Source organism: Aythya marila, assembly GCF_965140915.1.
Source record: "Aythya marila genome assembly, chromosome: 8".
NCBI classification, from domain to species: domain Eukaryota; kingdom Metazoa; phylum Chordata; class Aves; order Anseriformes; family Anatidae; genus Aythya; species Aythya marila.
Window position 1 is genome coordinate 12,109,082 of NC_139049.1, and position 26,654 is coordinate 12,135,735.

The 26,654-nt window shown below is 44.5% G+C and overlaps 1 protein-coding gene across 5 annotated transcripts; it reads right to left on the bottom strand.

Annotated features, from left to right (window-relative positions):
• Positions 1-26,261, bottom strand: FAM20B (FAM20B glycosaminoglycan xylosylkinase). Of its 5 annotated transcripts, none has more exons than XR_014318041.1 (9): positions 26,193-26,261; positions 19,390-19,919; positions 16,627-16,713; positions 14,188-14,297; positions 11,784-11,955; positions 9,076-9,267; positions 6,883-6,942; positions 3,761-5,185; positions 1-19 (listed from the first exon to the last, which is right to left on the bottom strand). XR_014318041.1 is itself a non-coding variant. In XM_082766327.1 (8 exons), the coding sequence occupies exons 2-8, from the start codon at positions 19,764-19,766 to the stop codon at positions 4,954-4,956; spliced, it is 1,230 nt and encodes a 409-aa protein (XP_082622453.1). In that variant the 5' UTR covers positions 19,767-19,919; positions 26,193-26,261; the 3' UTR covers positions 456-4,953. The 5 variants fall into 5 exon arrangements, 3 of the variants coding, with proteins under 3 accessions (XP_082622455.1, XP_082622453.1, XP_082622454.1); XR_014318042.1 differs by lacking the exon at positions 1-19 and having other exon boundaries at positions 456-4,087; positions 4,551-5,185; XM_082766327.1 differs by lacking the exon at positions 1-19 and having other exon boundaries at positions 456-5,185.
• Between the last annotated feature and the right edge of the window lie 393 nt (positions 26,262-26,654).

Below are 26,654 nucleotides of genomic sequence, written 5' to 3' on the forward strand. Positions count from 1 at the left end.
GTCTGACTGCAGGTATCATCTAAAGAGAAAGAAAAATCAGTACTGCAAAAAATGTGGTGATGCCTGGCTTATGCAGCACCTCTGACAACTCGGTACAAGCAGACAGAGGGCACCTTGCAGTCTGGGATTTTAAGCTACAGCTGTATCAGCTCAATGGGGAAATGCTGTGCATCCACCCTTTTACAGTTTTTCTCAGTTTCCGCACAGTAATTCCTGCTACGCTTCCACAGATGAACTCTGACAGAAGGCAGCAGGAGGAGAGCCTCTCCAGCAGCTCAGCATAATGCAGACAAGGATTAGATCAGCAAATAAAATGAAGATGTGGAATAAAGGAGATTGAGGGATCTCTCTCCCTCTTTTTCTCCCACCAAGTTCTACCCCCAGTCTCCTAAAAATATTGAGACTGCAAAGAAAAAACAGAGCACCAGTGCCACACATGCCACAAACTTCTTTTCTTTTTTACTTTTTAGAAACAAAAAATTGTAGGGAAAGAATCTGAAGGAAATTCAGGAAGAGAGCTGGTTTTCAAAACCATGTTCTTTTCCACTGGCTCGAAGTTGTTTCTGTGTATTCTTCTGTAAAGCTATGTTCATTTTATAATCAGAAACATTTCAAACTTTACGGTTACATAAACTCTCACCCTGTTACGCAGCAGGGTGCTTCCACCGGAGAAATCAGTTTAAGAAAAAGCAGAAGCTCCTGGCCACGTACCGACACCATTCTGATGGTGCAGGCCAGGTCAGAGCGTTCCCACGTTTCCATGAGCATGGTGACTCGGTGGTTTCACGGTCTGCCGGTCCCCAGGAGCCACATGAGGCCAGCAGCTCGTCCCGAAGTCATCTCAAGGCCACAGCAGCTCCCAGCGGCTTCCTTTGCTTCCAGATGCCTGACGTTCAGAGCTGCGAGTGTCACCTTGACCTCTGAAAAGCTCAGTGCAGCAGGTTATTGCAAAAACAAGCTCTGATCCAGCAAGATGAGATCCCCGTGCTCTGTGGGAACAGGTCTTTGATGGCTGTTTATTTGCCACGTCTCGTAATAAGGCTTCAATAAAAGCTTAGAAAAGCCAACCACAAACACTTGCCAGTTTCTATACATACCTTTTGCCAAGTGAATACACCGTACAACGAGCCAGCCTACTGGGACACAAGCAAGAAATCAGCCTAGGTGTTTGGCAGATGCAGGGCCCAGGGATGCACACTACAAAGCCAAATAGATTTGCTCTCTGGAGACCATTTAAGCCTGGCTGTGTTTTGTTTAACATCACTTTGGTACACTCTTCTTGAACACATCCTGCCTCACCAGCAAAGCTCTCGCAATCAAGCTGCGCATTTGATCCCAATCTTGAAAATAAATACATCCCTGGAATAAATGCCATCGGTAAGCACCAGTGAAGGAATAACTGGGAAACACCAGTAGCAAAACAATTCAAATGTTCAAATGTAGGAAATGGGGAGAGGGGGAAGGCATGGAGAGAAACTTAAACAATCCATCAGCGTTGCTTTATTAAAATCTTTATTCACACAATGTTGCTTTATGTGGGATTTGACCCTGGGGGATACAAGTAGAAAGTCATGATTGCATTCCGTTTTCTTATTAGCAACCTCCATTTGTGCAGCTGCTCCCAGGGGCAATCCTCTGACAGCTCCAACAGGGGTGTCTGTTTCAAGCATCTTGCTCCAGCTGCCGCAGCAAATAAATTACCTTCTTAATAAATTATTATTTTGCAGTTGAAGTTTGTTTGGCAAGACACACTCCAGTTCATTAGCTGCTGGAAGAGGAGCTGATTTCAGTGTTTCCTCCAGCCTGACTGCTGCCTTTGGAAGGAGGAGATAAATAGCAGATGGCTGATGATGCTCTCTTTTTAATTAGTTCTTGATTTCTGTGCTTCAAGCGCTCTGATATTACTAATATCCACAACATAACCATTTTGTAACATCTGGAGCCAGCGAATTACAGTGTGCACAGTGAACAAGAATTAGAAGTGTCATGAAAACCTCATCAACAGACAGCATAGCACCTGCCTCACAAACATTTTTTAGAGGTTCAAGCAGACTCCGTTTTGCATCTGGATGTTGCTTCTTATTTCCTTTGCAATGGTTACGACTCACTTGAAATTTCTCAGGGTTCCATATTAAAGCGAAACAACGATCTCTGCCAAAACACCAGTGATTACAATGCCAAAATTGGATCTTCCTGATTCTGGGTAAGAGAGGAATTGATTCTTTTTTCCTGCTGCAGGACACCAAGCTCCAGTGACCACAAGAGTCAATATGACCAAAATAAAAACAAAAAAAAAGAAGGAAAAAAGCACCTATTTCCTGCTTCCTCCTAAATGATGATGTTTGACTTCATGCCCTTTGTTTACAACTAAACCAGTACAGTACTTTAATTCTTTGACATTCATACTGAAGGAAAACTTATCCCCAGATCGGATCTGACTGCAAGGTTCAGCTTAGAAGCCCCTAAGCAAGCAAAGAATAAGCCTTGAACATGAATTTAATTTCATAAAGACAGAGGGTTTTTTAGAATTTGTTACTGAGTCAAATGTGAATCATCAGCAGTGCTGAAACACAAATCTGATCTTCAAATTTCCACAGAGCCTTCCCAAAATATTAAGTGCTCATGATTTTGCTCAGAGAAAAAAAAATAAAAATACTTCAAGCTGCTCTCATGTGCTTCGGTCTCCCCTCTCACGTAAATCACCTTGAACTTTTTGGGAAACAAGTTTATGCCAAAATGGCTTAGTGTGGACCTATTCTGCTTCAGAACAGAAGCATTCACTCACCTCCTGCTACTCACAGTACCTCCCAGCCAGTGAGATGTGGCTGTGGGCTACACGATGTGTCAGCCCAGGGCACTCGGTGCTGCACTAAGGGCACCTACCAGGCACCATCCACACGGGCTAAACGCACAAAGGACCAGGGCTTCTTAAGCTTCTGTTATATTATCCAGTACAGCCACAGAGGCACCAGTTTAACACCAGTATCCAAAAAGCGGTCTGTACATTGGTCCTGACTAGCAACACCAATAAATAACTCTGGCTCCAGTCCTGACTGTGGAGAGAATCTGTGATGTAGCCAAGTCCAAAAGACATCTAGAAGAACACAGAAGCCCATTTCAGGAGAACAGCTGCATTCTACTTTCAAGATATTCTGCTCAGAAAATGACAAAAAGACGTCAACGAAATAAAACTACATTTTAAAATAACCTCTTTCACTCACGCCTCTTTGATCAGGTATGGCAGCAGCTGCAAGCACCAGTAAACAGCTCTTCATTTCGTCTGCCTGCCACACTGCTGCAGAGGTGGAAAGATTTTGACAGACACGTCAAGGAAAAGGGCTTATACTGACGTTTTGCTGCTCTGGCTCACAAGTTCAATAAGATATAACCACTTTGGGAAGCGATATGTTCCCTTACTTATAAGGACCATACTGTGTGAACTGAAAATTGATGTAAACTCTTTAAATTTGGAAACCTGCTGAAGAAAGTGCTTCCCCTTCTGGAGACAGATTCAGACCTACCACGAATGTGACAAGTTTCACGGCCACAAGCTTGTCTGCAGTGCAGACTGACGCAGTGCTGAAGTATGACAGGATTAGCACAGATGAGTGCTGTGAGGTCACCCCAAAAGGCCAACTTGCACAGACATTTCCTCGCCTTATGGCGAAACCATTAGGAGTGAAGACACCAGGATGAACACCCAGATCCATCAGAGCATCCCAGTGGGGGTTGCAGGAAGCAGCAAGGCAGAAAAACTTACTGGAAACGCTCACAGCTTCAGAGCTCAGCCGCAAGACAGGCCAGGTAGAAGGTCGGACTGAAAAACTGCTGGCATTCCACACAACGGCAGCACTGAGCTGTGACTGCAGCATCAAGCAGCATGAAGCTCTCTCTGTGGGAGATGACGAGGAAAGAGCACAGCTCAGGGTTCTCTCCACTCTCTTCAGGGCCTTGTCCACGGCTGTTGGTTACTGGGGAAGTCCAGCAACACGTCCAGATTCTCCAAATTAAAAGGGGCATACAGTAAGCAGCAGGACCTCGCTAAATGGAATCTGTTTCCAAGGACAGATTCTGTCCTCCTCCTCAGCTACAACATAATAAAAATTTGGTTAACACAGACACAGGACTGCAAAGAGAGTTCCTCAACTCAGACCAGGTTCCCTACTAATGGAAAACAGTGACAGGACATGTGGAAACTTACTTTAACCCCTTAACTATCAAGTGCTATATAACCACCCTGTCCTCCTTTAAATCTTCAACCCTGTGGATAAATCTTTGATAGGACTTCAGCGATAACACTGAACCTTTATCACAAGTGAGGCAGCCCCCTTTCTCAGATTTTTTATCGAGGAGAGGGCAGCTGAGCAGCAGAGGTCCCCTCTCCCACCCCTAATGGCATTCAGAAGAACATCCCACCCCCTGGGGTGGGGGCGCAACTCTTCAGTCTAGTAATTATTTTATTCACCACTTCCTCGTTCTCTAAAGAAGCAGTAAAATGCCTAACCAGCTCACAGCTGATTACATACAACCCTGAATCAGACAAAACTCACACAACCGTATGTGGGGAAGAGAAGGGGAGAGGACCGTACTGTTCACCTCTGTTTCACCCCTCTAGAACCAGTCCACAACTTAGTGTCTGTATTCCACGCGCTTCCACCAACACCAGGAGCCATTTTCATCCAGTGCAACGTCCACTGCCGGCAATGGACACACCGCGATGGCCGAGATGCCACTACAGGTACTGAGCCATCCGAGGCTCAAACTTCCCACCTCTCACTGCTGTCAGCCCACGGTAAAAGCCAGCGTCACCTCTGTTTCTCTGGCTCGGAAGCTTCCTGTTCATTTCAGTCCATCGTGGCCACAGCCTGTCAGAACTGATTGTGCTGTTTTTCTATCGCTTTTTTTTTGTTTTGTTTTTTTTAAAAAAAGAGTTTCATCTGCGTTCCACTACAATTACAAATGAGACAGTGTCATCCTGTCTTCCACCAGCACAACATCTGGCCCAAACTGGTCTGTGCACTGCTTCACTGTAGCCAGAATGCTGAGAAGCCGCTGGTCTAGGGCATCCAGATGAGGGTCAGAAAGCACTGGTGAGATGGGGTCATGCGACATGGCAGTTTTTAAGGCAGACTTCAGTACTCCATTCTTCAGGTAATTGAGTCTGTTCCAGGTAGAAACCCGGATGCTGCAGAAGAAAAACAAACATCATCATACCACCACTCGGCTAAAGCCCCGTCAGCAATGCCAAAAGCCAGCCTCTGGAAGGAGCCTATAACATCATGACTTTATCTAAATCAAAAGGAGTTTATCACAAAAATGGTTTGGGGAGAGATGGGGACCAGTTATAACCACAGCACAATTCTTATGTTATATAGAAACACTTTCAGCTCCTAGCAAGGAACTTCTTTAGCCCTGAGGCATTCTGAACAAAGTTCAGAACAGAAAGAAAATAAACTGTCTGTTAATGCAAAAACAGAACTCACCTTACCTCAGGAAGAGTGTAACTGACCAACAGCTAATCACAACAGACACAAGTCACTCAACTGAACTTCCACAGAAAGTGAACATGTCAGTGATCTTTCTGCTTCGATTGCCATTAACTTTGTCATGTTAGCATATCCAAGTAGTCTTTTCTGTGAAGTCTCTTGGGATTTGCCCTCCAATTTTTGTGTTTTAGAACCACTAAACTCCTTGCTTTTGAGGGCCTCCAAAGAAACAAGCAATGAAAGCAAGTATTGTAATAAACCAATAGTTGAAACTTATGACTTCTTATATGAAGTGTGCCTGGTATCACAAAGAAAGGATATCTGAAAAGCAGAGAACTGCGAAGTCCATTACATAAACATCTCTTCTGGTTACATTTGGGAGAATGTAGATGAGGAAGACTCCAAAAGATCCTCACAAAACAGGAAATTAAAAATGCATTCAAAATTAATACAGGAAAACTAAAGAAATTAAAAATCAATTAATTTAATTGTTCTCCATGTGGATTCTGCAAAAATGTTGCAAAATGTAGGTCAGGTGTACTGTAGCATACATAGAGCCTTGCTTGGAGCAAGCAGGGGGGCAAGAACTCAGACTTTCTTCAGAGTTCCCAGGTTTCCCAGGCTTTTTTCCAGGCTGAGGAGTTCATGAGTCAGAACCCTCCAAGGACAGGCTCAAGGAACTCTCAGCTAGATGCTTATTTTGGAAGGTTTAAAGGACTCTATGTTATCTTGAAGTAACAGATGCAGGAAATAGATTTATCAGTACTTTTCTTCCTGGCATTTGTATTTACTTGTTAATGAGAAGTAGCAAGGTCCTGGTGAGAAAGGGGCCACAGAAAACAGAAATCAACAGCTTGCAGGCAATAAAAATAAAATGAGCAAAAACCACAGCTCACAAGGCCAAAATGAAAACCAAATCCTGCAAAAAACTACAAACCTCTCTTTGAAAGCCACACCCTGAGCAGTGCTATAGTCCAGTTGAGAAGGAACACTTCGAAATGCAGGTAGTTAAGTTGCCAGACACGTAGAGTCCTTAGCTTCTGTCAGGGAGAACTCAAACCGTGATGTGAACTTTTATTCAGCAGGAGCTGGATGGAGACAGCTGCAGATGCAACGTACCTGTCATACTGACTCAGAATAGATTTGACCAGTGACCTGGAGGTGAGACTACTTCCTCTAGTCTACCATCTGATTTACTACCTTAATAAAAATGTATTTCTGAGCTTCTTGAGCACTGACAGTACATCAAACACACACAGTACTTCAAAAAAAGAAAGTACTGTGTACCTGAGTGAGTATTTTCAGGTTGCCAGAAGGCTTCAAACTTAATTGTATTGCAAATCTAAGAACAGAAATTTCATAAGCAGAGTGAACAGCATCCCTGAATTTCACTTACATGCAGCACTGATAAAGAGGAGCTAGAATGCTTCTTTCATCCAGGGCAGGGTTTCCAAAGCTGAAAAGCAAAATGGAAAAAAAAGAAAAAAAAAAAAAAAAAAAAGTGAAGCAGTTGAACACTTAATGTTGTTCTCATCATCAACAGACTTGTAAAGAATTCAAAAATCAATACTAGGCAATTTAATGCTCCAAGAGCTTAAATCATTTAAATTAAAACATAAACAGGCCATGACCAATTACAGATATAACTCTCAACAGCATCAGTTAATGTACCAGCTAAATGGAAGCAACACCAGTGTACCTAGTTCTTTATCAGACCAAGGCACCTTGGAAACAAACTTCAGAGGAGTTAGGAAATTGGGCTCATCTTGCAAAGGGGGGGAAAGCGATAATTGGTATTCTGGACACAGAGCATGAGTCTTGCCTTTCTGACACAGCTGGACAGGGAATGAATGAAACATTAGCCCCACAGTATTTTAGATGTCCAAGTTTAGATCAACGGTTCAATATACAAGGTGATCAAGCTTAACGCTTCATGATCACACTTTCTAAGGGAGGCCTGCCAAAAGAATTTCATAGTATTTTAGCCTTCAACTACATACATGTCTTTTTTTTTTTTTTTTTTTTTTTTGCCAGTTTTTGTAAAATCATAGAATGGCTTGTGATGAAAGGGACTTCAAGGATCACCCAGTTCCAACCCCCTGCCATAGGCAGGGACACCACCCACTACATCAGGTTGCTCAGGGCCTCATCTAACCTGGCCTTGAACACCTCCAGGACATCCACAACTTCTCTGGGCAACCTGTTGCAGTGCCTCACCACCCTCTGAGTGAAGAATTTCCTCCTAACATGTAATTTAAATCTCCCCTCTTTTAGTTTAAGTCTGTTGCTCCTTGTCCTGTCTTTGTCTGCCTGAGCAAAAAGTCACTCTCCATCTTTTTGATAAGCCCCCTCTAAGTACTAAGAAGCTGCAATGAGGTCACCCTGGAGCCCTCTCTTCTTCAGGCTGAATAGACCCAGCTCTCTCAGCCTTTCTTCATAGGAGAGGTGCTCCAGCCTCTGATCATCCTTATGGCTTCCTCTGGACCCCCTCTAACAGCTCCACATCCTTCTGGTGCTGAGGGCCCCAGACCCAGACAGAGGGCTCCAGGTGGAGCCTCACCACGGCGGAGTAGAGGGAGGACAATCCCCTCCTTCCCCTGCTGCCCACCCCTCTGGTGATGCAGCCCAGGACACAGTTGCCCTTCTGGGCTGCAAGCACACCCTGCTGGCTCACATCGAGCTTTTTTATTCTACCACAACCTCCAAGTCCTTCTCTGCAGGGCTGCTCTCAGTGAGTTCTTCACCCAGTCAGTCCTTTTGTCTGCAATTGCCTCATCTGACAACAAAAGTTGACCTCAAAAAGGACTTCTCATCAGTTCCTCCCAGTTACTATGTGTTTCATTTTTTTTGTGACAATATTTACTGTTTTCCATCTAAAATTATTTACAAAGTCCCTTAAGTATTTTCAAGTGCGTGGTTCTGCAAAAAATAGCATTACTCATCGCCTTATCACACTTTTATGTTTTTTCCTCATCTATCACAGATATTACCAGACTTCAGTGGCTGGTGGATCCCAGCAGTAAGCACCTAGTACACTCACATTGTCGTATTTTGCTCTTACCATCAATTCTCTCTCTACTTTAAACTTTTATACTTTTATTGCTGTAGTAGACACATCCAGAAGGCACAGAATGCCAAATCATTCAGAATGACATCTTGAAGGTATCTACTTGTACTATGACACTCACTAATACTCGCTAGGAGATAGTAAATCCTAGAAATTTATCATCTTCTACCACTTAAATGAGTACAGCTCTGGGGCAGATCTGTGGTAGGAGAGACAAACCTTTAAAAGCTGCTTTTGATAAACAAATTGTATTGGCCTAATTTGGAAGTTTCTTTACTTTGATGAAGACTTAGTCCAAAGCAGGCACAGCTATGTATCTAGACCATGGAGGAAGTACAACAGCCCTTGAAAGCCCCTGATGTTTGGTGAGTAATTCCTAATAAGAGGGAAAGCTTTGGATTTTTAGCAAAAATGTACTAATGGAAAAGTAAGTGACAGAAAGAAAGAAAACAGAGACAGAGCAGATAATGCGTGCCCTCATCCCTCCTGAGGCCTGGCCACCAGGATTTCCCTTTGCCTCACCTTTTGGCGTTATCCAGAAGGATGAGCATACTGGCTCCTTCATCATCCTGAAAACTCTCGTAGTGATGCCGGTCAGCGTTCCCAATCAAATAGTCAAATATTGCGGTGTCAATGATATCAAGCAGACGGGGACCCGAGTCGTAAGGTGAAGTCTTCTTCACAGCATCACAATAGCTTTCATCATACTCCCACCTGCAAGCCACCAAGAGAAACCAAACCAAATCTTCAAGGAACACTCACACCACAAGTACTTAAAGCAGTCCCTCTACTCAACTATCAGTGCTTAAAGAAAAGTTAAATGCAGCAATCAAGGCTCTATAAAAAAGAAAGAGCTAGACAAAAATGTTTTATTAGAAGAGTAAAACCTGTATTAACACCCTAGGAGGGTATGGAGCTATAGTTTTAGTACAAGGTTACACACCATCTTCCAGCAGAGAAGGTCAGAGTTTGCTTAATTCCTGCTCACGAGGCAGCCGTGGTTGGGCTGCCTCACTGCAAGATGTCCATTGTGACTCTTCTCCCCTCATTTTCTAACTAAGGACTTTGAGTATCATGTCTATTTCTACTGCCTTGATCAGCTGCCACCAGTCTTGCTTTCCAGCAACCCTCTGATCCTTTTTTTCTGCCTACTGTAAATAACCTCATTGTGGTTACTAATGTCTTCCACTGGCCTAAGTGCCCCACGTGTTCATTCTCTTCCACTCACAGTTGCTTCTTTCCTCCCCATTTTCCTTTTGGAGTCTCTCACCTTCTTCTCCACTGGCAAGATTTCAAGCTTCTCTTTTCTTTCCTCTTCTTATACACATAGCCTATGCATGTACCTGCAGTCTTACAACATAGATGTCATGTCTCAATTCTCCAAAGCTAGGATTTTAAATTTTTCTCATTTTCTTCTTTACAGTTTTCAAAGCTATTCACCACCACCACCAAATCAGCCAGATCTTTGGCGTATATCCTTTCCATCTGTCTACTTAAATAACAAGTACTTCTATAACATCTTCCATGTAAGGACTGAAACAATCCTCTGCAAAATAGCAGTTAACTTGGAAATGCCTTAAACCATCTGTGAATTGGAAAGAGAAATAGAGGAAATAAAAGCTGGAGAAACTCACTGATATGCTCAAAATCACACACAGTAATAAAAGCAGAGAAAAGATAAGAACTTAACTACTAGAACTGTCACATGCCCCACCTCATCTTCTAGAGATCTGGACTCCGAGCTCCAATATCCCATCTTTCCTCCAGTTATCCAAATCAGAATGGCAAAATTTTATCTTCTCAGTGTTTTGGTTAACAAATCTCTAGTTTCCCCTTTCTTTTGCATCCAGGTCAAACCTGCACTTAACTTAGAGCACGAACCCACAAGGCAGAAGTCTCAGAATGTGCTCTTCCTCGTACTTGATACACTTCCTTTATGCTATATCTCTCTCTCCCTCTACTGTTTTTCTTTCTCTTATTTTACTTTAGATCAGTACTTAATATTCTTGGAACAATTTTTCAGATATACTATGTGCTCTTCTCATTTTTCATTCAGTCTTTCAAGACAGATCTTCCTCTGACATTTATTTCTGATCCTTAATATCATATTAGCCTAAGACTTCAAAGGTGAGGAATTTTATCTATCACATTTCCATTAAAAATTACGTAGACTAATGACACTAGATGATTTATGTTCTAAAGGCCAACTCAGGGCAGAGTAGAAGTAGCGAGACTGGGAGGAAAATGCCTACAGTTATTTTTCCATGATTATCTGACACAGAAAAAGGAGAGCAAGGCATCTAGACCTTTTAATTCTCCTGATGCCATAGAAGTCAGAAGTGCAACACACTAAGGTACAAAACAGGACCATGCAATCCCATCTGAGCATAAGTTTAAAATACAATGTATGTCAATCAAGTCAGCGTAGGTATCAGGGTAAACTCCTACATAAGCAGGCAGTGTACAATGAAAAACAGTCCTTCAAAAAAAAAAAAAAAAGAACACACCTCCACAAAATTCAGTCAGTTTGATTTTTTTTAGAACACTGACCATGTTCTAAATTCAGCTGTTTCTGACCTGCTGAAAAGGAGATAACGTTTGCTGCTCAAAAATCAAGCTATACATTTAATGCTCTAAAATAATTCAATGATGCTTTTGGATGAAACTAAGAACGACTACATTACTGGAAATCAACGGAAATCTTAGATCAAAGACTAAAAATCTCTTTCTAATCACTTGTCCAGGATACAAATTTGGAAAAAATTACTAAGGTCCAAACCATTTGCTCTGGTCATGACAAAGACATCTTCAACCCAAACATTCTGACATGCTACGTCTTTGTACAAGACCCTAGATCCCACGTGTACCCTCCTACAAAAGCATTCTTCAGATGCGTGGTCCCCAAGCACTGATGGTATCAAAAGGAGGTTTAGCAGCACAGGAATCTTGCATTTTCAGAGTTTGGAGTGACTTTATGGTGGAGTTAATGTACCAGGCAAGAAAAAGGAGGACAGCTCTTAGTATTGTTGAAAACAATGAAGATTTCTTTCTTGCTCATTTTCACTTAAATCACACACTAGACTTTTTGACTTCTACTGTTATATCAAGAAAGCTGTTGGCAAACTCTGGGTTTAGAGAAGACTTGTTCCTTTAAATTAGCCACTGTACTGCGAGGACAATTCTAGTACAGATTATCATGTACAAAGATTAACCCTGTCACGATCTCATACCTGGCAAGTTTGCCTTCACGGTAAGTCCTACCCCAAGGGTGCCGATGCTTCTGAAGAGGCCAGACATCTGGTAGCCACAGAGTCACTGACCCCTCCATGATGTCCCCATCTGCACAAGCTGGTTCTGTTTCCCGACAATAGTAGCACTTTCCATAGAAGCAAGTATTATTTCCTTAAAAAGAAATAAAAATAGAGTAGAACTTAATTTGAGGGATGACAACTGAAACTCAGGAGCATGCTGCTGCAGCAGAGCCTTCCCTGCAACAGCATTTCACTGCACTTGACCTCATGCTTCCTCTCTCTGAGAGAGGAAGGCTCAAAAGGGATTAGACAGACATCCTCTATTCATTCAAAACAACATTAAAGACTAATACTTCAAGGTGAGAGTATTTATATTTTCTGCTGTATTATCTCTCAGCATGATAAAAACAACACTGCACGATCACCAAGTTTTTTGTGATCCCTTCCTAATCCTCTGGACCTCGACTCTGCAACCTTAGCACTGCTTGTTTAACACCCTGGTCAGATTTCACACTTTTTTGAAAAAGTTGACTGTGAAGAGACAACTGAAAAAAAGATTAAGCAGAACACAAAGTTGGAGCCGTAAGACTTGCCACACAATTCAGCTACTTGAGCTGACCCAGCAGGAGAAACAAGCCAACATTCTTAGGACGCAGGAATGCAGCTCTGTCAGAAGTTTCACCGGTGTCTTCTGACAGAAGAGAAATGATGAAGCCCAGCAGCCTTTAGTCTGTTAAGTACTATGTAGCCTGTAGGGTAAAATAATCTTTGTAGTCTGGATTAACTTCTTTAGCTTAACCTTTTCTGCCACATCCTCCTAACCTGCCTTTGCCTGACCCCTGCCAAGTCAATTCCCGTTCCATTCCCACAGATGTTCTTCCAAAACATTCTTCAACCATGTCTCACTTCCTTGCAACACCTCTTATTCCCCGTCCTTTTTCCTCCAGCTCTACATCCAACATCCTCCCCAGACACCAACATGTGCTTCTCACTTTCCATCCTTACACGGTGGGTCCCAATCTCTCATCGCAATCATCTGCATCACATCAGCCAGCACTCCTTTGCAGTCCCCCATCCAGAACTGGCTCTTGTGCTCTTAGCATCCCATTTGGACAGCTGGAGGACATCAAGCAGATGATCACTTACAGTACCGAACTTGCAGCCCACCAGATCTCAATTTGCATGGACAACCCTGCAAGCCTCGCTTCCTATGAATGGCTTACAGTAAGTCTAGCATCTGAGATTCTAGCCAGAGCTCTAGCAAATCTGTACTGAGCATTCATGAAGGATCTTTCCTTCAAAACTTCAGAAGAAGAATCAAATTTGGGTTGACAAGAGATTCCCCCCCAGTGCAATTGTCACAGTTCTGACCATGTATTTGGTTTATGCTCTGTAGAACAAGGGGTTCCAAGGAACCTAAGGGGAGGCAATGAAAAAGTTTTGGAGCTGTACTTTTCAAGTCAGCATTTGTGCTAGAAAACTGCTTAGTTACTTTGGCTGAAATGAGAAAAAGTAAAGTCTGCCTGCAGCAGACACCCAATCTAAATGCAAGAAGTTTGGCAAGGCAAAGCTACTCACTTCTGAAAGTTCAACCTTATAATTGAAAGCATTAAGCAAGCTTAGAAGGTGAGATTACCAGCAGTGTTTGTAATACAGAAATAAATACAGACACATACATCACACAGATCAGCTGTAATGAAGAATCATCTCTAAATTCTGAAGAAAGAATCATCTCTAATTTTATTTATTTATTTATAAAAAAAAGAGTGGTTATCAGGTATTTTATAAAAAGCCTGAAGGATTTAAGGGTGCAGGCTGAGTCCCCTGTTGGTGCTTAATGACCACCTTGTAGGAGCTCACATTAGGAATTCCTATTCGGTCCCCTTTCCAGCATTGTGACTGCAAACAACATAAGGAAGTTCTGACACAGTTATGGATGCTTAGCAGACTGACGTGGCACAAACACCACTGAACACCAACCAATGCACCAGCTCTATAAATTATCCCAAATAACCCGTGTCAGCATTAAACACAACTCCATTCTTTTCCTTTCAGGCCTAGTAACAAACATTTCTAACAGCCTGTGACAAAAGAAATACAATTTTTACTCAAAAAAAAAACAAAAAAAAAAACACTCATCTGTAACAGCAGCATTTTGGAACAGAGAAATTACAGATGAAAAATCACTTGGAGAAAGAAGTCCTCCTCCCCCACCAGCTGGGGTTATACAAGCGTTAGGATCTCTCCTGGCACAGAAAGAGGCTTACCAGCTTCCTGTCTGATACTTAACTGTTCTCTAACTGTGTTAGATTCCCACAGCTCTTTTTTTTCCATTAAAAAGATCTTTCTTTACTGGGCTGCACAATCCATGGAATCTACTTACCTACAGTCATGAAGGTGCCCAGAAGCTGCTCTGTGGCAACTGGTTTGATCTCTGTACGTAGGTTCACAAACCGGCCAACCACCAGCGGAGCTCGTCGGAAACCCAGAATTCTGATTTGGGGTAAAAAACATGCAAACAAACAAAATGACAAGAGGAGGGATGAGAATTAGCAACACAGGCAGCAGTTTTAAATTAAAAATAACCTAACAATACACTGTCTCTGTGCCACTGTGTGAAATCAAGATGATTTGAGACCAGGGAATAAAGTTGGAATGCTGCAGCAACCTCCTCACTTCTCCAAGGCCAAGTAAATAAACCCCTCTTTCTGAAGTGTCTGGGTGTTCAGTTGCTTTACAGGCCATCAGTGGCACTCCTTTATTAGACTATTTGCAGCAGAGCAACACAGGATGAATCATGTTCCAACTCTGAGAAATCAGACCTGATGCCAGAAGTATCTATCACATCTTGTGAACAGACTCAAGCAGAAACCATATGGCCTCTGGGCTGGTCACCTGGGAAGATCATTCCTAATTTGTGGAAATTACAATCTGATAAAATGTTATGCATAAGCCCAATTCAATCGCGCTTGAAAGTAAACAATCTAGGAGTTTAGAACGGTAGAATAAAACCACATGTCTGAGAAGTGCCTGGAAAAAAAAGGTGGGACGAATAATCATCAGACTTGCAATCGAGATCCAGGTGCTACTCTCATGTCTTCCACAGACCCAACTACCTTAATGTACACTTGATACCCATTTGGTAGTCCTTGCATCTTGGACTCTCGGTCCCTTTTTTGAAGGGACAACCTCCATTCCACAGCAATACTGGCAGAGTCATTCCTTAATAGCTACAAGGTTGTTTAATTTTTTTCATTATTTAACAAGCAGGTCCCATAAGTATAAAATAATTCTCAGGAAAGGCTCCATAAAATGTCTACCCGAACAAACCATGTATGCAAGAAAACAAAGCTCACAGCCAGTACAGATATGCACAGTTTGAGAAAATGCAGGCGTTACAAATAGATAAATGCAGAAATCATATCCAGAACACCTGTCCCTGTAGTTTCAGGCCCACAGCTGAAAGTCCAGTATTTGGGGTAGCACAACCTCCCCACCGGTGGTAAACACAGTATGATCTGGGTCATTCTTGAAACAAGACGACTCTGGGCCAAAATATGCAACGGTCACGATTAAAACAAATGTACATGTATGTTATATGGGCAAGTAGTTTTTGCTAGATGTTCTTGAAGAATATAGAGGTACATATACAAAAAGAGAGGAAAAGGCCTCCAAAAAAAAAGCCAAAGAGATAACAAGGAAGAAAAAGAAGGAAGGGGTTGGACACTGGGATGGGGCTTTGAATTGCTGTCTTACAACGTTTGGTCTCAGCTTTTTCAAGGAAACTGCAGTCTGTATTTTTCTGGAAAACACACGAGTAACAGACATCTGGCTCCATCTACAATTTTTCTGTCTTAACACACACACAGGTTTTGGCCCGCTGCCTGACGACTGCACCAACTGTGATGGGAATCATGCAACTAGTTATCACCAAACCAATTTCCATCACCTGTGCAATGAGTTCCACAGATGACCTAGGATTAGCAAACATACCTTTAACCACCTACAAATTTACTCACAGTGAAGAGCCTCTTATTTATGTACCGAGAAGGGAAGACTAAAACTAAATTTAAGTAAATCGCTGTATTATTTGTCCCTACCTATCGCCTTGAACAGGGATTTACATCTCTTCATCTAAGAATTAACATCTTTAAATGTCTTCAGAAGTCTTCTGCAAGGTGCCCACGTCATCCTCTTATAATGAGGAGACCAAGACTACACTCAATTACTCAAGATGAAACTGCATCTCTAACCCACATTTCACAACTATCGATACTCAGTGTTCGGTATTTTCCATCCTGTTCTTCGTATCTACTGTAACTTTGGATTCTTTTTTTTTCCCTGGTAATTTCACCTCCAGCTCAGGTCCACAGCACAACCTCAATACCCATGAACACAATTAATAGATAAATAGCTGCTTTTCCTCCAGGGTGCACCGATTCATATTTAGAACTGTAAGTCTAGACATTAACCTTTACTTTTAGCATAGTGGACATTAATCTATCACATTTGGCAGTTCAGACTCTCGCACAAAATTTGGCTCACTCTTCCTTCCGAATATGTTATTACAGCGGTTTCAGTGCTTATTCTCCTTTCCAAGTATCTCACAAAAATCCTTAATGGTAGAAGCTAGCCAGATCTTTGCAATGCAGTTTCACAAAAAATTAAAAACATCACTTTTACTTTTGGCTTCAATGTGACATATTGGCAGGTCAGAAACATCTCACATGTGAGATGCTTTCTTCAAGGGACTCCTTTTCCTCCCACTCTGAGAAAGAGTTTACCAGAGACAATAAAACCACGTAGTCCAATAGTTGCATACCTATCCAAGTGAAAGGCTGCCACTTCTGCGTTGTGTCTGTCATAGCCAGCATATGGTTCTCCTTCTACTACATAATCCCTGGCATATCTGTAATGGAAGTAAATCAAAAAAGTGATTCAGGCAGGATTTCCATCAGTTTTCCTGTTCAGAGAAACAAGTACAATAACTGCTAAGCTAAATGGTCTCTGGGTCACTTTCAAAATGATTGCTTATCGGAGAGGGAGAAATTAGTGAGATTAAATGGTGTACAGACTACTGAAGCAGTAAATAAGGAGGCAAGGTCAAAAATTTACAGTGGTCTCAAGAGCCTGGGAAGCAGGGCCCATTCAAACTAATGAGTTCGAATTCAACCATATGCCAAGTCACATCTAAGAACAAAGAACACAGACCCAGCTACAGAACAGGGGCCTATTTATACTGGAAAGCAGCAACTCTACAAATGATTCGGGGGTTAGAATAGATTGTAGATTAACAAGAAAATACAATCTGATATTGTGGCAGAAATGTCAAATGCAATCTTTTGTAGTTAGAAGATCAGCAAGCGTGAATCTGAGAATAACAGACACAAAGTCCCTTTCTTTTGGCGAAGAAAAGACACAACAGCAAGAAGTAAAAAATTGACACTCATTACAACAACAGCAGCAGCATACCACGGTGAAGTGTCGGGCTTTTTTTTTTTTTTTTTTTTAAATAGATGTTAATTAAATAGTGGAGGCAAATAAAAACTTCAGATGTTCATGACATCTGAATCAGGTCTAGATACTGCTTAAGAAGTGTAAAGCACCACTATAGATACTGAGAAAATTAGTGAAATGCAACACACAAAGCAAGGCCAAATTAGATTACCTATTTTCTCATTTCCATCTATAAATCTAATTGTGTAAACTGGATGATTTTTCAACAGACTTGGGGTTCAAGCAGAAGCAGCAGTAGCGTACGTGAAGCCACAGGGCTCTACTTTGATGTTTTAAACCTGTTCAGAGAAAATCTCTGGGGCCAGACAACATTTCACCAGTCTGAGTACCAGTTAGCCTCTGCAGGGCAGCTCAAGAAAGCACTAACCAGTGCTGGATGCTATGTAGTTTTTGGAAGGAAGATTTGACAGATGCCAAATTTGAATTTAGCTCCAAACAAGTACTTTATTTCACCTAACCCGCTGGCATACAATGGTAGCAACCATTAAGCATATTATCTTAAGCTAGATTTTGAGTAATTCTGAAATTAGACAGCTACCAAAAGAACACAGCTTCAGAGTCAGGTCTTCTGCATGTACTTACAGCAGGCTTTTGAAAGCAGGGTCACCTTTTGAAAGCTGCAGAGCTAAAACTGATCAGTAAAACACAATCAACTTCTTGCTTCCATGCACAATAGGCATCTAGCACCTCCCAGGGCAAAGGTGGCAAATCAAGAGAATCCATTCTTTTCCAGCCAGTGAGCTCTCTCAAAAAGGTTGTTTAATACAGCAGCTTTCATACACCTTTCAGGTCAAAAGCTGAAAGTTAAGCAGACTCTCCTGCAATGACAGAAAAAGACTCTACCTCCACATCTAGCTAGTCAGCAGTCACAAACAGACAGCTGCAGCCATACTGTCTGGCACTCCTATAAACTGTCTAGCACTCCTATAAACATTCCCAGCAGCACATGTCCTTGATGGAGCATAGTCAGGGATTGCCTGCACGGACATTGGAGCGTAACGTAGTGCTTGGTGAACCTCTTTACAGCACTCACTTGAACAGAAAGCGCTATGGAAGTGCCACAACTTGTTATGACACATATTGGATGAGCTGCCTGCCATACCACCAATGCTCCTGTGTGAAAGGTTCACACAGTTAAATGCTGCCTGGCCCCACAGCGAAGCTCCAGCCAGGCCAGTAACAGATCTTACAGAAACAGGAGTGCAAGTTCAGGAAGTGGAGGGCAGATGTTTTTCCTCATCCTCTAATCACTCGTTAACATGTCAGAAAAACTTCATAATTTCTCAGTCCAGCATCCTTTGGAGAGAGATGCACTCATTCTGGGAGGACAACACTTTACATTTGCAATGTGCTCCCACAAAAACAGCTTTTTACATCTTTTTATCCTACTTTCTTTTCCCCCAAAGGCAAACAGTTCAAAAAGTTTTATAGATGTGCTCAAGATTTCATAGATGTCCAATCACATCAAATTTCCCTTCAGATCACTGTAAACAGGCCTTACCAAGGAAACATCTCTACCTGCTCATTCTTACTTTGCTCCTCCAGTACTTGCTACTGCCAGACAAGAGATAAACGAGTTTTCGTTCTGACCTACCAAGCCATTTTTACAGCCTATATGTAGCTACACCAGACATCCAGATCTACTTCTAAGAGCACTGTGAGCTTTCCCTCCTTCCCTATTTTTGAACTGCATTTTCTCCTGGCAGTTTTAATTGAGAAAGAGTAGGCAAGACTCGTCTCCATGCTGCCAGAACAGGCACTTCCAGAATTGCGAAGATACTGCTAAGAAACACGTTGATTTAACCAACACTCCCTGAGGACTGAACACAGTGATTATTCTTTTAACCTGCAGCAAGGCTGGTGCAAGCACCAAGCCACACAGCCTGACAGACAGCTGGCACAGCAACCTAGTGTTACCAGGGGACCAGCAAGGCTCTGTATTGTCTCACAAATAACAGAATGACCTTTCCGTTTGTGTGCAAATTTGTAACTTGGGTTAATGCGACAACGTGGAGACAAAGAAATACATAAAGCTGTTATTAACCCAGTCACTGAAGGCAATATTTACCTCTTGGGTTTGAAGACAACCTTCTGTCCTCCTTCAAGTATTAGCAAAGCTTTCAGCTGGGTCCCTTTGTATCCCACGTCAGCTTTTATTATCTTCTTCGTCGACATGGCGTGCATAACAGCCCCTAGCTCGGGCGTCTCCTCGGGATACACCTCCCGAGGCACCACCCACTGGGCTGCAATCTCCCAGGGGGACTGCAACGTGTGGTCGAGGCGGGGGTCCAGCTCTACGCGCAGGCTCGCCATCATGCGGTGGAAGGCGCGCTGGTCCTCCCGGTTGGCAGCTGAGGTGTCCAAGTTGTCAATGAGGAAAACTTTAGTGAAGATGAAGATGACAAGGAGGATGGCCAGGAGCACGACTCGCTGCTTTAGCTTCATGGTGACTTGCAACCCTTCTCCCCTGACTCTTGCTTCCAAGAGTTCCAGGAAGTCTATCGGAGAGCAGGGTGAGGAGCGGGATGTTAGTTAATGAATTCATTCATAACTTGCATTGTAAGAGAGAGATGGCCACTGAAGCATCTTCTGGTACTCCTAAAAGGAAACAAAATACAAACTTAATTGTCTTCCCACAGATCCCACCAAGCTGAAAAATCAAGTCTGTTCTTGGAACATTAAGTCTGGATTATCTACACTGGTATCCTAAAGCCCACGCATTTCAGTTAAACCACGTGTTTTGCTGCCTCCCCGTAGCCTTTAAGCAATCTACAAGAAAGGGGAAATTGCCTGATAACATCTCTACAAAGCCAAAATCACAACAGCGTATGTTGCTAGCTGCAACTACAACGGGTGAGACTTCTGCAGAGAATTATAGTGCAAGTCAATGGCTCCAATTTCACAAACTCCATTAATACAAGAACCCAGGACCTCCAGTCTCCTCGAGGTTCGCCGCTGAAGAGAGGTGTCCCAGGTAGATTCTCTAACACTAATAAAGCAGCTAGAACAGTTTCACTGCCTAGTTCCTGAAGCTGTAAGGACTTAATTTATTGCATTTCATTTGCAACCACTGTAATTTACTTCTCTTTTCTCCATTCTCAAAAAAAAAAAAAAAAAAAAAAGTAAAAAAAAAAAAAGTGACATCTTCACTTTCTTGTGGTTAACTCTGCATCTCAGGCAGTCAACTGTAAAACCAGTAACCACAAAAAATACATAAAGTGTCTGTAACCTCAACAACAAATTAACAGGAAAAAACACAAAACGCTAGCACCGTAGTCCCAGAAACATCACCCAAAACACAGTTAAAGCCACATGTGCTTCTATATTTACCTTGGGCTGCAAGACGTGCCCCACCCCTCAACAAGTCTTTGCCTGTAAAGTTTTACCATGTAAGGACAACATAACACTGAGTTAAACAACTTTATTTCAGTTATGAGGACAGGAATTATCTCCACACTATCAACAACAGTAGTTAAAAACCAAGTGGAAACAGACACTATGGCACATCTCTGAGGAGCACCCAGAGCCAAGAGAGATTTCTCTTTGCCCAAGCTATGCTAATCATGCAAACCCCAAATGGCACCCTGAGCCGTGGTAGGACTAATATAGAAAAGCTTTCTCATGCGATTTAACAATAAGCGTATAAACCAGTCATTATTAATCATGTCACTGGAAAAACAAGCCATGCAGACTAAGTTCATTTACCAGCAGCAACCAAAGGACAGCGAGACCACGAGCTGCCAACCAGACACGGATGACAGCCGGCTGAAGAAGCCGTGCTGAAGCACCTGCGTGGACATCGTGCCCTGCTCACACAGGTCTTAATGGGTGCAAAGGTGCTGAGGACCTGCACGCACTGCAGAGCTGCACCTCCACTGAAGACGGAGGCTGTGCCAAACGCTGAGGTGCACCCTTTGACTTTGAGCAAGTCATCAGCGCAGAAGCAGGCTTGCCACGGTGTAAGGATACCGGTATAAAACCACACGCGAGCCCAAGAATGACTTCATGCACCTTAAACAAATTTGCAGTAGGCAGCCCCACCCTCCCTGCCAGCGGTGGGGCTCCCCCAGCTCCCCGTGTGTCACTGCCAGCTTTCATACTGCGAGGCAGTTCGGTGAGCCAGGCTGCACACCCATCTAACCACCGACCGCCTCCTTCTGCCAGTTTTAAGCCAACCCAAGGAGAGCAGCTCTCAAAGAGAGCTCCCCTAACAGGAGATGAGGCAGTAAGTGGTGACAGAGCCGTCCTAGGTACGGAACGGCACTGCTGTCAGCACCGCCACCCGCGGGGTGGTCCCGTGCTCCATCCATGCCCAGTGCTGCTGGCAGCCTAACGTGCAGCCGAAACCCCAGCGCAACAAAGGTGAGCAGCTGAGCCATCTGTTAGCAACCCCGTTACAAAAAGCCCACCAACAGGGACGAGGAAATGCTGTGACCAGCTGTCAACTCTTTCACAGTGACCTTTTCCAGCAGAGCCACCAAGCTGAGCACGAGCCAACGTACAGGTGACAGCCTCCAAAGCTGCGAGAGGGTGGCTCTTTGCCCAGTTTACCACCGGATTATTTTTTTTGCCCTCCTTTAGGTGACAGCTCTGTGCAGTTTGGCCTTTCCCAAGCTACACATTTTGCCTCTTAAATACTTTCTATAAGGCCTGTCAACAGAGGCAGGGAAGAAAGTGAAAGTCTCACAGCAACGAGTTAAAAGTGAAACACGAACAAAGGGGTTAACGTTAAGAGCAACCACTTGCAGCAACATAAAAACCCTCTAAAGGGTAGTGAATAGGGTGAAAGAAGGCTTTAACTGAGCACTGTGGTCCTGAGGTAACCATGAGGTATTAACTTTTATCTACTGGAAAACAAGCACTTGTACCAACAGTGAAAGACAACAAACCAGACGTTTATACGGTAATTAACACAGATTATTGTTCATCTCAGCTCTGTGTAGGCAGCCCGCATTTCTCCGCACAGCATGTCAATTTGCATACTGCAAGCATGACAACAAGAGGCACAGACGAGGAAGATGTAGCTGACCCGAGAGCCCTATGTTTTAGAAATAAAGAAAAAAATCTTCCCAAGAGAGCCCAAAATAATGATAATATTCTTAAATCTAAGAAAGGAAGGCAGATCAAGCTACAACTGTTCCCTCTGATCATAATTTATTTCTTTATAACTAGTAATTCTATCATTTTGAACACTGCGGTTGTTGGGATCTGCTTTCATTCATTTCTAAAATCCATCCAAGTCTGTCAGAAGTCCCACAGAAGAACACGGCTTCTTTCAGGATTACTCCTTATTATGAGAGATGCATACACACACATCTTTAGAAAGCCTGACAGCCAGGGTTGGCTGCCTAAAGCACTGGACAGAAACATTTCTTATCTTGGGAGCTCAAGCTGGGCACCCACTTTCCTACACTGCGTTTCAGGAATGTTAAGTTTCTCCAGGGGTACTTCGGGGCAGGGGGAGAGGGAAGGATACAACTCGGAGCTACCACTTAAATCAAAGGCCATTTACTTAGCCTATTCTTTGTGACAGCTCTGAAACGAATTTTGGCTGAAGGCCTCCAACAATGGAGACAGAAGTCAGCAAAAGAAATTCAATATTTGCTCTAAGACGTTTTGGTAATTCCCGTAACTGAATGACCAGTCCTCAGCAAACGCCTCTCACCACATCATACAACCACCCCTTACATTCCGCCTGAGCCCCGACTGCAAGCAGGTGAGCTCCATCCCAGTCCTCGCTGACAGACACCAATGTGAGTCCTCAGCTGCTTTCCCCCCCCAAACACCATCCCCCCTGAGGTTGCTACGCAATCGATTTCACACACGAGCTGCAGAGCCTGCACGGTACCCGGGAGGTGCCAGCATTATGCTCGCTGCTGCACAGAGCGAGCCAACAAAAATCAATCCCTGCGCGAAGAAGTTCACCACGGAGAGCAAGAACTTCAGCTTTATTGTTTCAAATTCAAGGCGGTTAAGAGTGACAGCACCCGGGTGCTGTAAGAAAATATTGATGCGGTTTTGAAAGAAATTAATTTCTTCCAAAAGGACAATTTAATTTCTTTCCAAAGCAAAGCACAAGCGTTTGTCACGATGGATTGGCAAGGAGGATTATGAAAGCTCAGGAAGGATGAAGCTGGTCCTGAAACAAGGACAGAGGTGGAAAGGGTGGCCACAGAAATAAATGAAATAAAAACTAAGAAAAAAAGAAAAAAGAAATGCTAAAGGGGGAAATAGGGTAAGAGTAGAACTCCACAGAGCAAAGGACAGAAGAGCCCAGGACAATGACAAAATAAGGGACAGCAATAAGCTCAAAGGAGACCCAGAAAGGAAGTAGTTCCAGAAATGGAGAGGGGTGAAAGGACAAGGCAAGGATGCCCCCACTTAAATAAAAAATAATAAAAAGGAGCAAAGGGGCCGAGTAGCCAGTCAGTTCTACATCACGGCCACAGGAGCAGCGGGCGTATGAAACAATGCTAGATGTTCTTCAAACAAGAAGGCACCAGAGAAGGAACAGCCAAAGTTCCTAGAAGCCAAACAACTTTTACACCTCCAACCAAAGCAAACAACCCAACACAGTAACCCCAAAACCTACAGCCCCAGAACCCACACCCTTCTCCCCATATAGAGCAGCCACGCTGATCCCTTACCAAGCCCAGGTTAACTCTAACAGTGGTGAGGTTTCAGTACTATTTTTTTGAGATTCTGCTTAGCACAATCTCCAGCTACCATTACTGAACAGAGAACAGAACCCAAAGAGTTTGTTGCTGCATCTCCCAAACTCTACTTCCACGTCACAAAAAGAACGGGGGAAAAAAACACCTTCCTCTCTGCCATCTTACCCTACTTCTGATCAGCTAGGAAAATAAAACAGAAATAAACAACCATGCCAGCTTTTCCACAGTGCGGTCAACTGCTGGGTTTGACCCCAAAAAGTTTTTTGATTTTCACCATCTTGTCAGGCTATTTCCTGATCAGTTTTGTCTCTCATTACAATCAGGTGTGTATTCTCAGCAAGTAACTCATCTCCCAAATCAATACCCAAACACCAGCATCGTCTAAATATCACGGTGGGGTCACTGTACGGACAAGCACCTGAATGAAAGCACGCCCCCTGGCACTGAGTACCAACAGCACAGCACTTTACTCCCAGGTCAAAAAGCAGCATGAAACTTGCCTGCTACAAACAGCAGCAAAACCTGTTACTGTCAGCAGCCCACAACATTAGCAGAGGACCAGCTGAGCTGCCATCTCAAAAAGACTCGCATGCAACACAAATGGATTTTGTTAAGCTCCAATTGACAGAAAAGGTCTGAGTGGGGGCAAAAGTTTGCTCTGTCAGCGCTAGGACACAAGAAATCATAGTTCAAGCAATGACAACCTGATATAAATATGGTTAAGTATGCTCTAACTTTTATTTATACTCATGTTTTTTCTTCCTAACCACACCTATGCCCTTTAGGATCTCCTATGAAAAGGTCTTCAAAAGTTCTCCAATATGTCTCAGAAAATGCCTTGAAGAAACGGCGTAGAGAGCAGTGACATTTTCCTCTTCCCAAAGCCTACTTCAGCCTCACCAGATCGATCAGTCTTCCTCCCCTCCCCTCTCTGGCCAGCTCCCTCACAGCTCCTGCTTTCTCTCCCTGCATAAGCCTCGATATTTCAGTCTTCACAGCCTGGCTCCCACAGAGCTTTGCGTAGATCCATCAGACTCATTCTGTCACTTCTACTCTCCGTACGCTGCTTTGTGGACTAGTTTAGTAACCCAGTGCACAAGGCTTCGTGTGCATTTACTTGCCTGCTTTTTCTGTTAAAACCCACACTACCTATAGGCAAAATCTTAGTGACAGCCTATGCTTGAGTTTTCCGTGCACAACTGCATCTCTGCATGACCAAGAGATTATAGATAAAGAAAGAAAGATCACGAGCACTTTAACCCATGTTATCCATGCCTGTAGCTGTGAACACCAGTGACTGCCTGAGATATTCCTGTACTGAGAGAAACAAAATCGTTTTCTTCACCTGTCTACCTCGCTCGCACTATGTTCCTTAGCAACTTGAGAACCCATCACCTAAATTTCTGCCACGTTTCTCAGAGGATCACCTCCTCGAGCTTTATGGAAACACCCAACAGGTAGAGGACAGAAAACTCAAGGAGCCAAGGGCAACCCAGGGCATCTCCTCGAGCTGTCCAGCAGCTGGCCGGCCACTTGGCAAACACTGTCCACCCCCAGACGGAGCTGGCTGTGCAATGAGGAGGGGGCAGGCGGGGACACGGGGAGCAGTCCTGGGGAGAGGGGGGCTGTGGGCAGGTGGCAGGCAGGCACGAATTGCCGCGGTAGGACGTGGCAAGCAAGGCCACAGGAAGCCAGGCTGCATCAATCCTCCTCGCAGAAAAACTTCCCTTCAAGCAGGGTTTGTATGGAAACAAAGTTTATATAACCGCACTTTGCCCTGGGAAGCTTTTGGAGCCGCCGGCTCATTTCAGACGCACCTGGGAGCACCGGGGCCGTTTTTACGCGCTGGCTGGAAGCTGGCAGCGGGGCCAGCCCGGTTCTGCCCCGGTGAGGAAGAGGCAGCCGGCACCGAGCGGCCGAGGCGGGCAGCGAGGGGCGGCGCTGCCTCCCGGCAGGGCGAGGCGAGGCGAGGCGCCCTGCCCTGCCCGGCCCGGCCCGGCCCTGCCCGGAGGGGCCCGAGGCGGGGCGGCGGCACCGGGCCCGCACCGCGCCTCAGCTGGGGCCGCCCGCGGGGGGCCCAACGGCCGTAACGGCCGTAAGAGCCGTAATGGCCCCCCCGCCCCCAGGTGCCGCCAAGCCACGCAGGCAGCGGCCCCTCCCCTCCCTCCCCTCCCGGCCCGGCCCCGGCCGCACTCACCCCTCCCGGCGGCCCCGCTCCATGCCCGCCGCCACCGCCGCCGCCGCCGCGGCCCCCTCCCCCCCCGCCGGCCCCCCAACATGGTGCCGCCCGCCGGCCCGGCCCCGCCCCGCCGCCAATAGGCGGCCGCCCCGCCTCCCGCGCGCGGCCCGCCGCCCAATCGGCCGCCCGCCGACGGCTTGGCCGAGGGGAGGCGGCGCGGCCGTTGATAGGCCGGCGGAGGGCGGCCCGCTCCGCCCTCCGCCAATGGCAGCGGTCGAGGGAGCGCCCACCTGCGGCCGGCTGAGGGGAGGGGGGGTGAGGAAGGGGAAAGGGGTTAACCCTATCGTGCCCGGAGCCCCCTGAGCCCCACAGGATGCCCTATAGGGGCTGGGGGGGGGGGGGTATAACGGGCACCCCACAGCAGTTATAGGGCTGCAGGGCGTCACGTTACGTTACAGAACACAACGTTTTCTTCCAGGA

Bases quoted from the DNA above. Each gene is read 5' to 3' on its own strand.
- FAM20B (XM_082766327.1), bottom strand. From the start codon at position 19,766: ATGAAGCTAAAGCAGCGAGTCGTGCTCCTGGCCATCCTCCTTGTCATC. The intron at 14,298-16,626 runs GTATGCAACTAT...ACCCCAAATCAG, and splicing joins GCAGCCTTTCACTTGGATAG to AATTCTGGGTTTCCGACGAG. The intron at 5,186-6,882 runs GTAAGTGAAATT...TTTCTTCTGCAG, and splicing joins CCTCTTTATCAGTGCTGCAT to CATCCGGGTTTCTACCTGGA.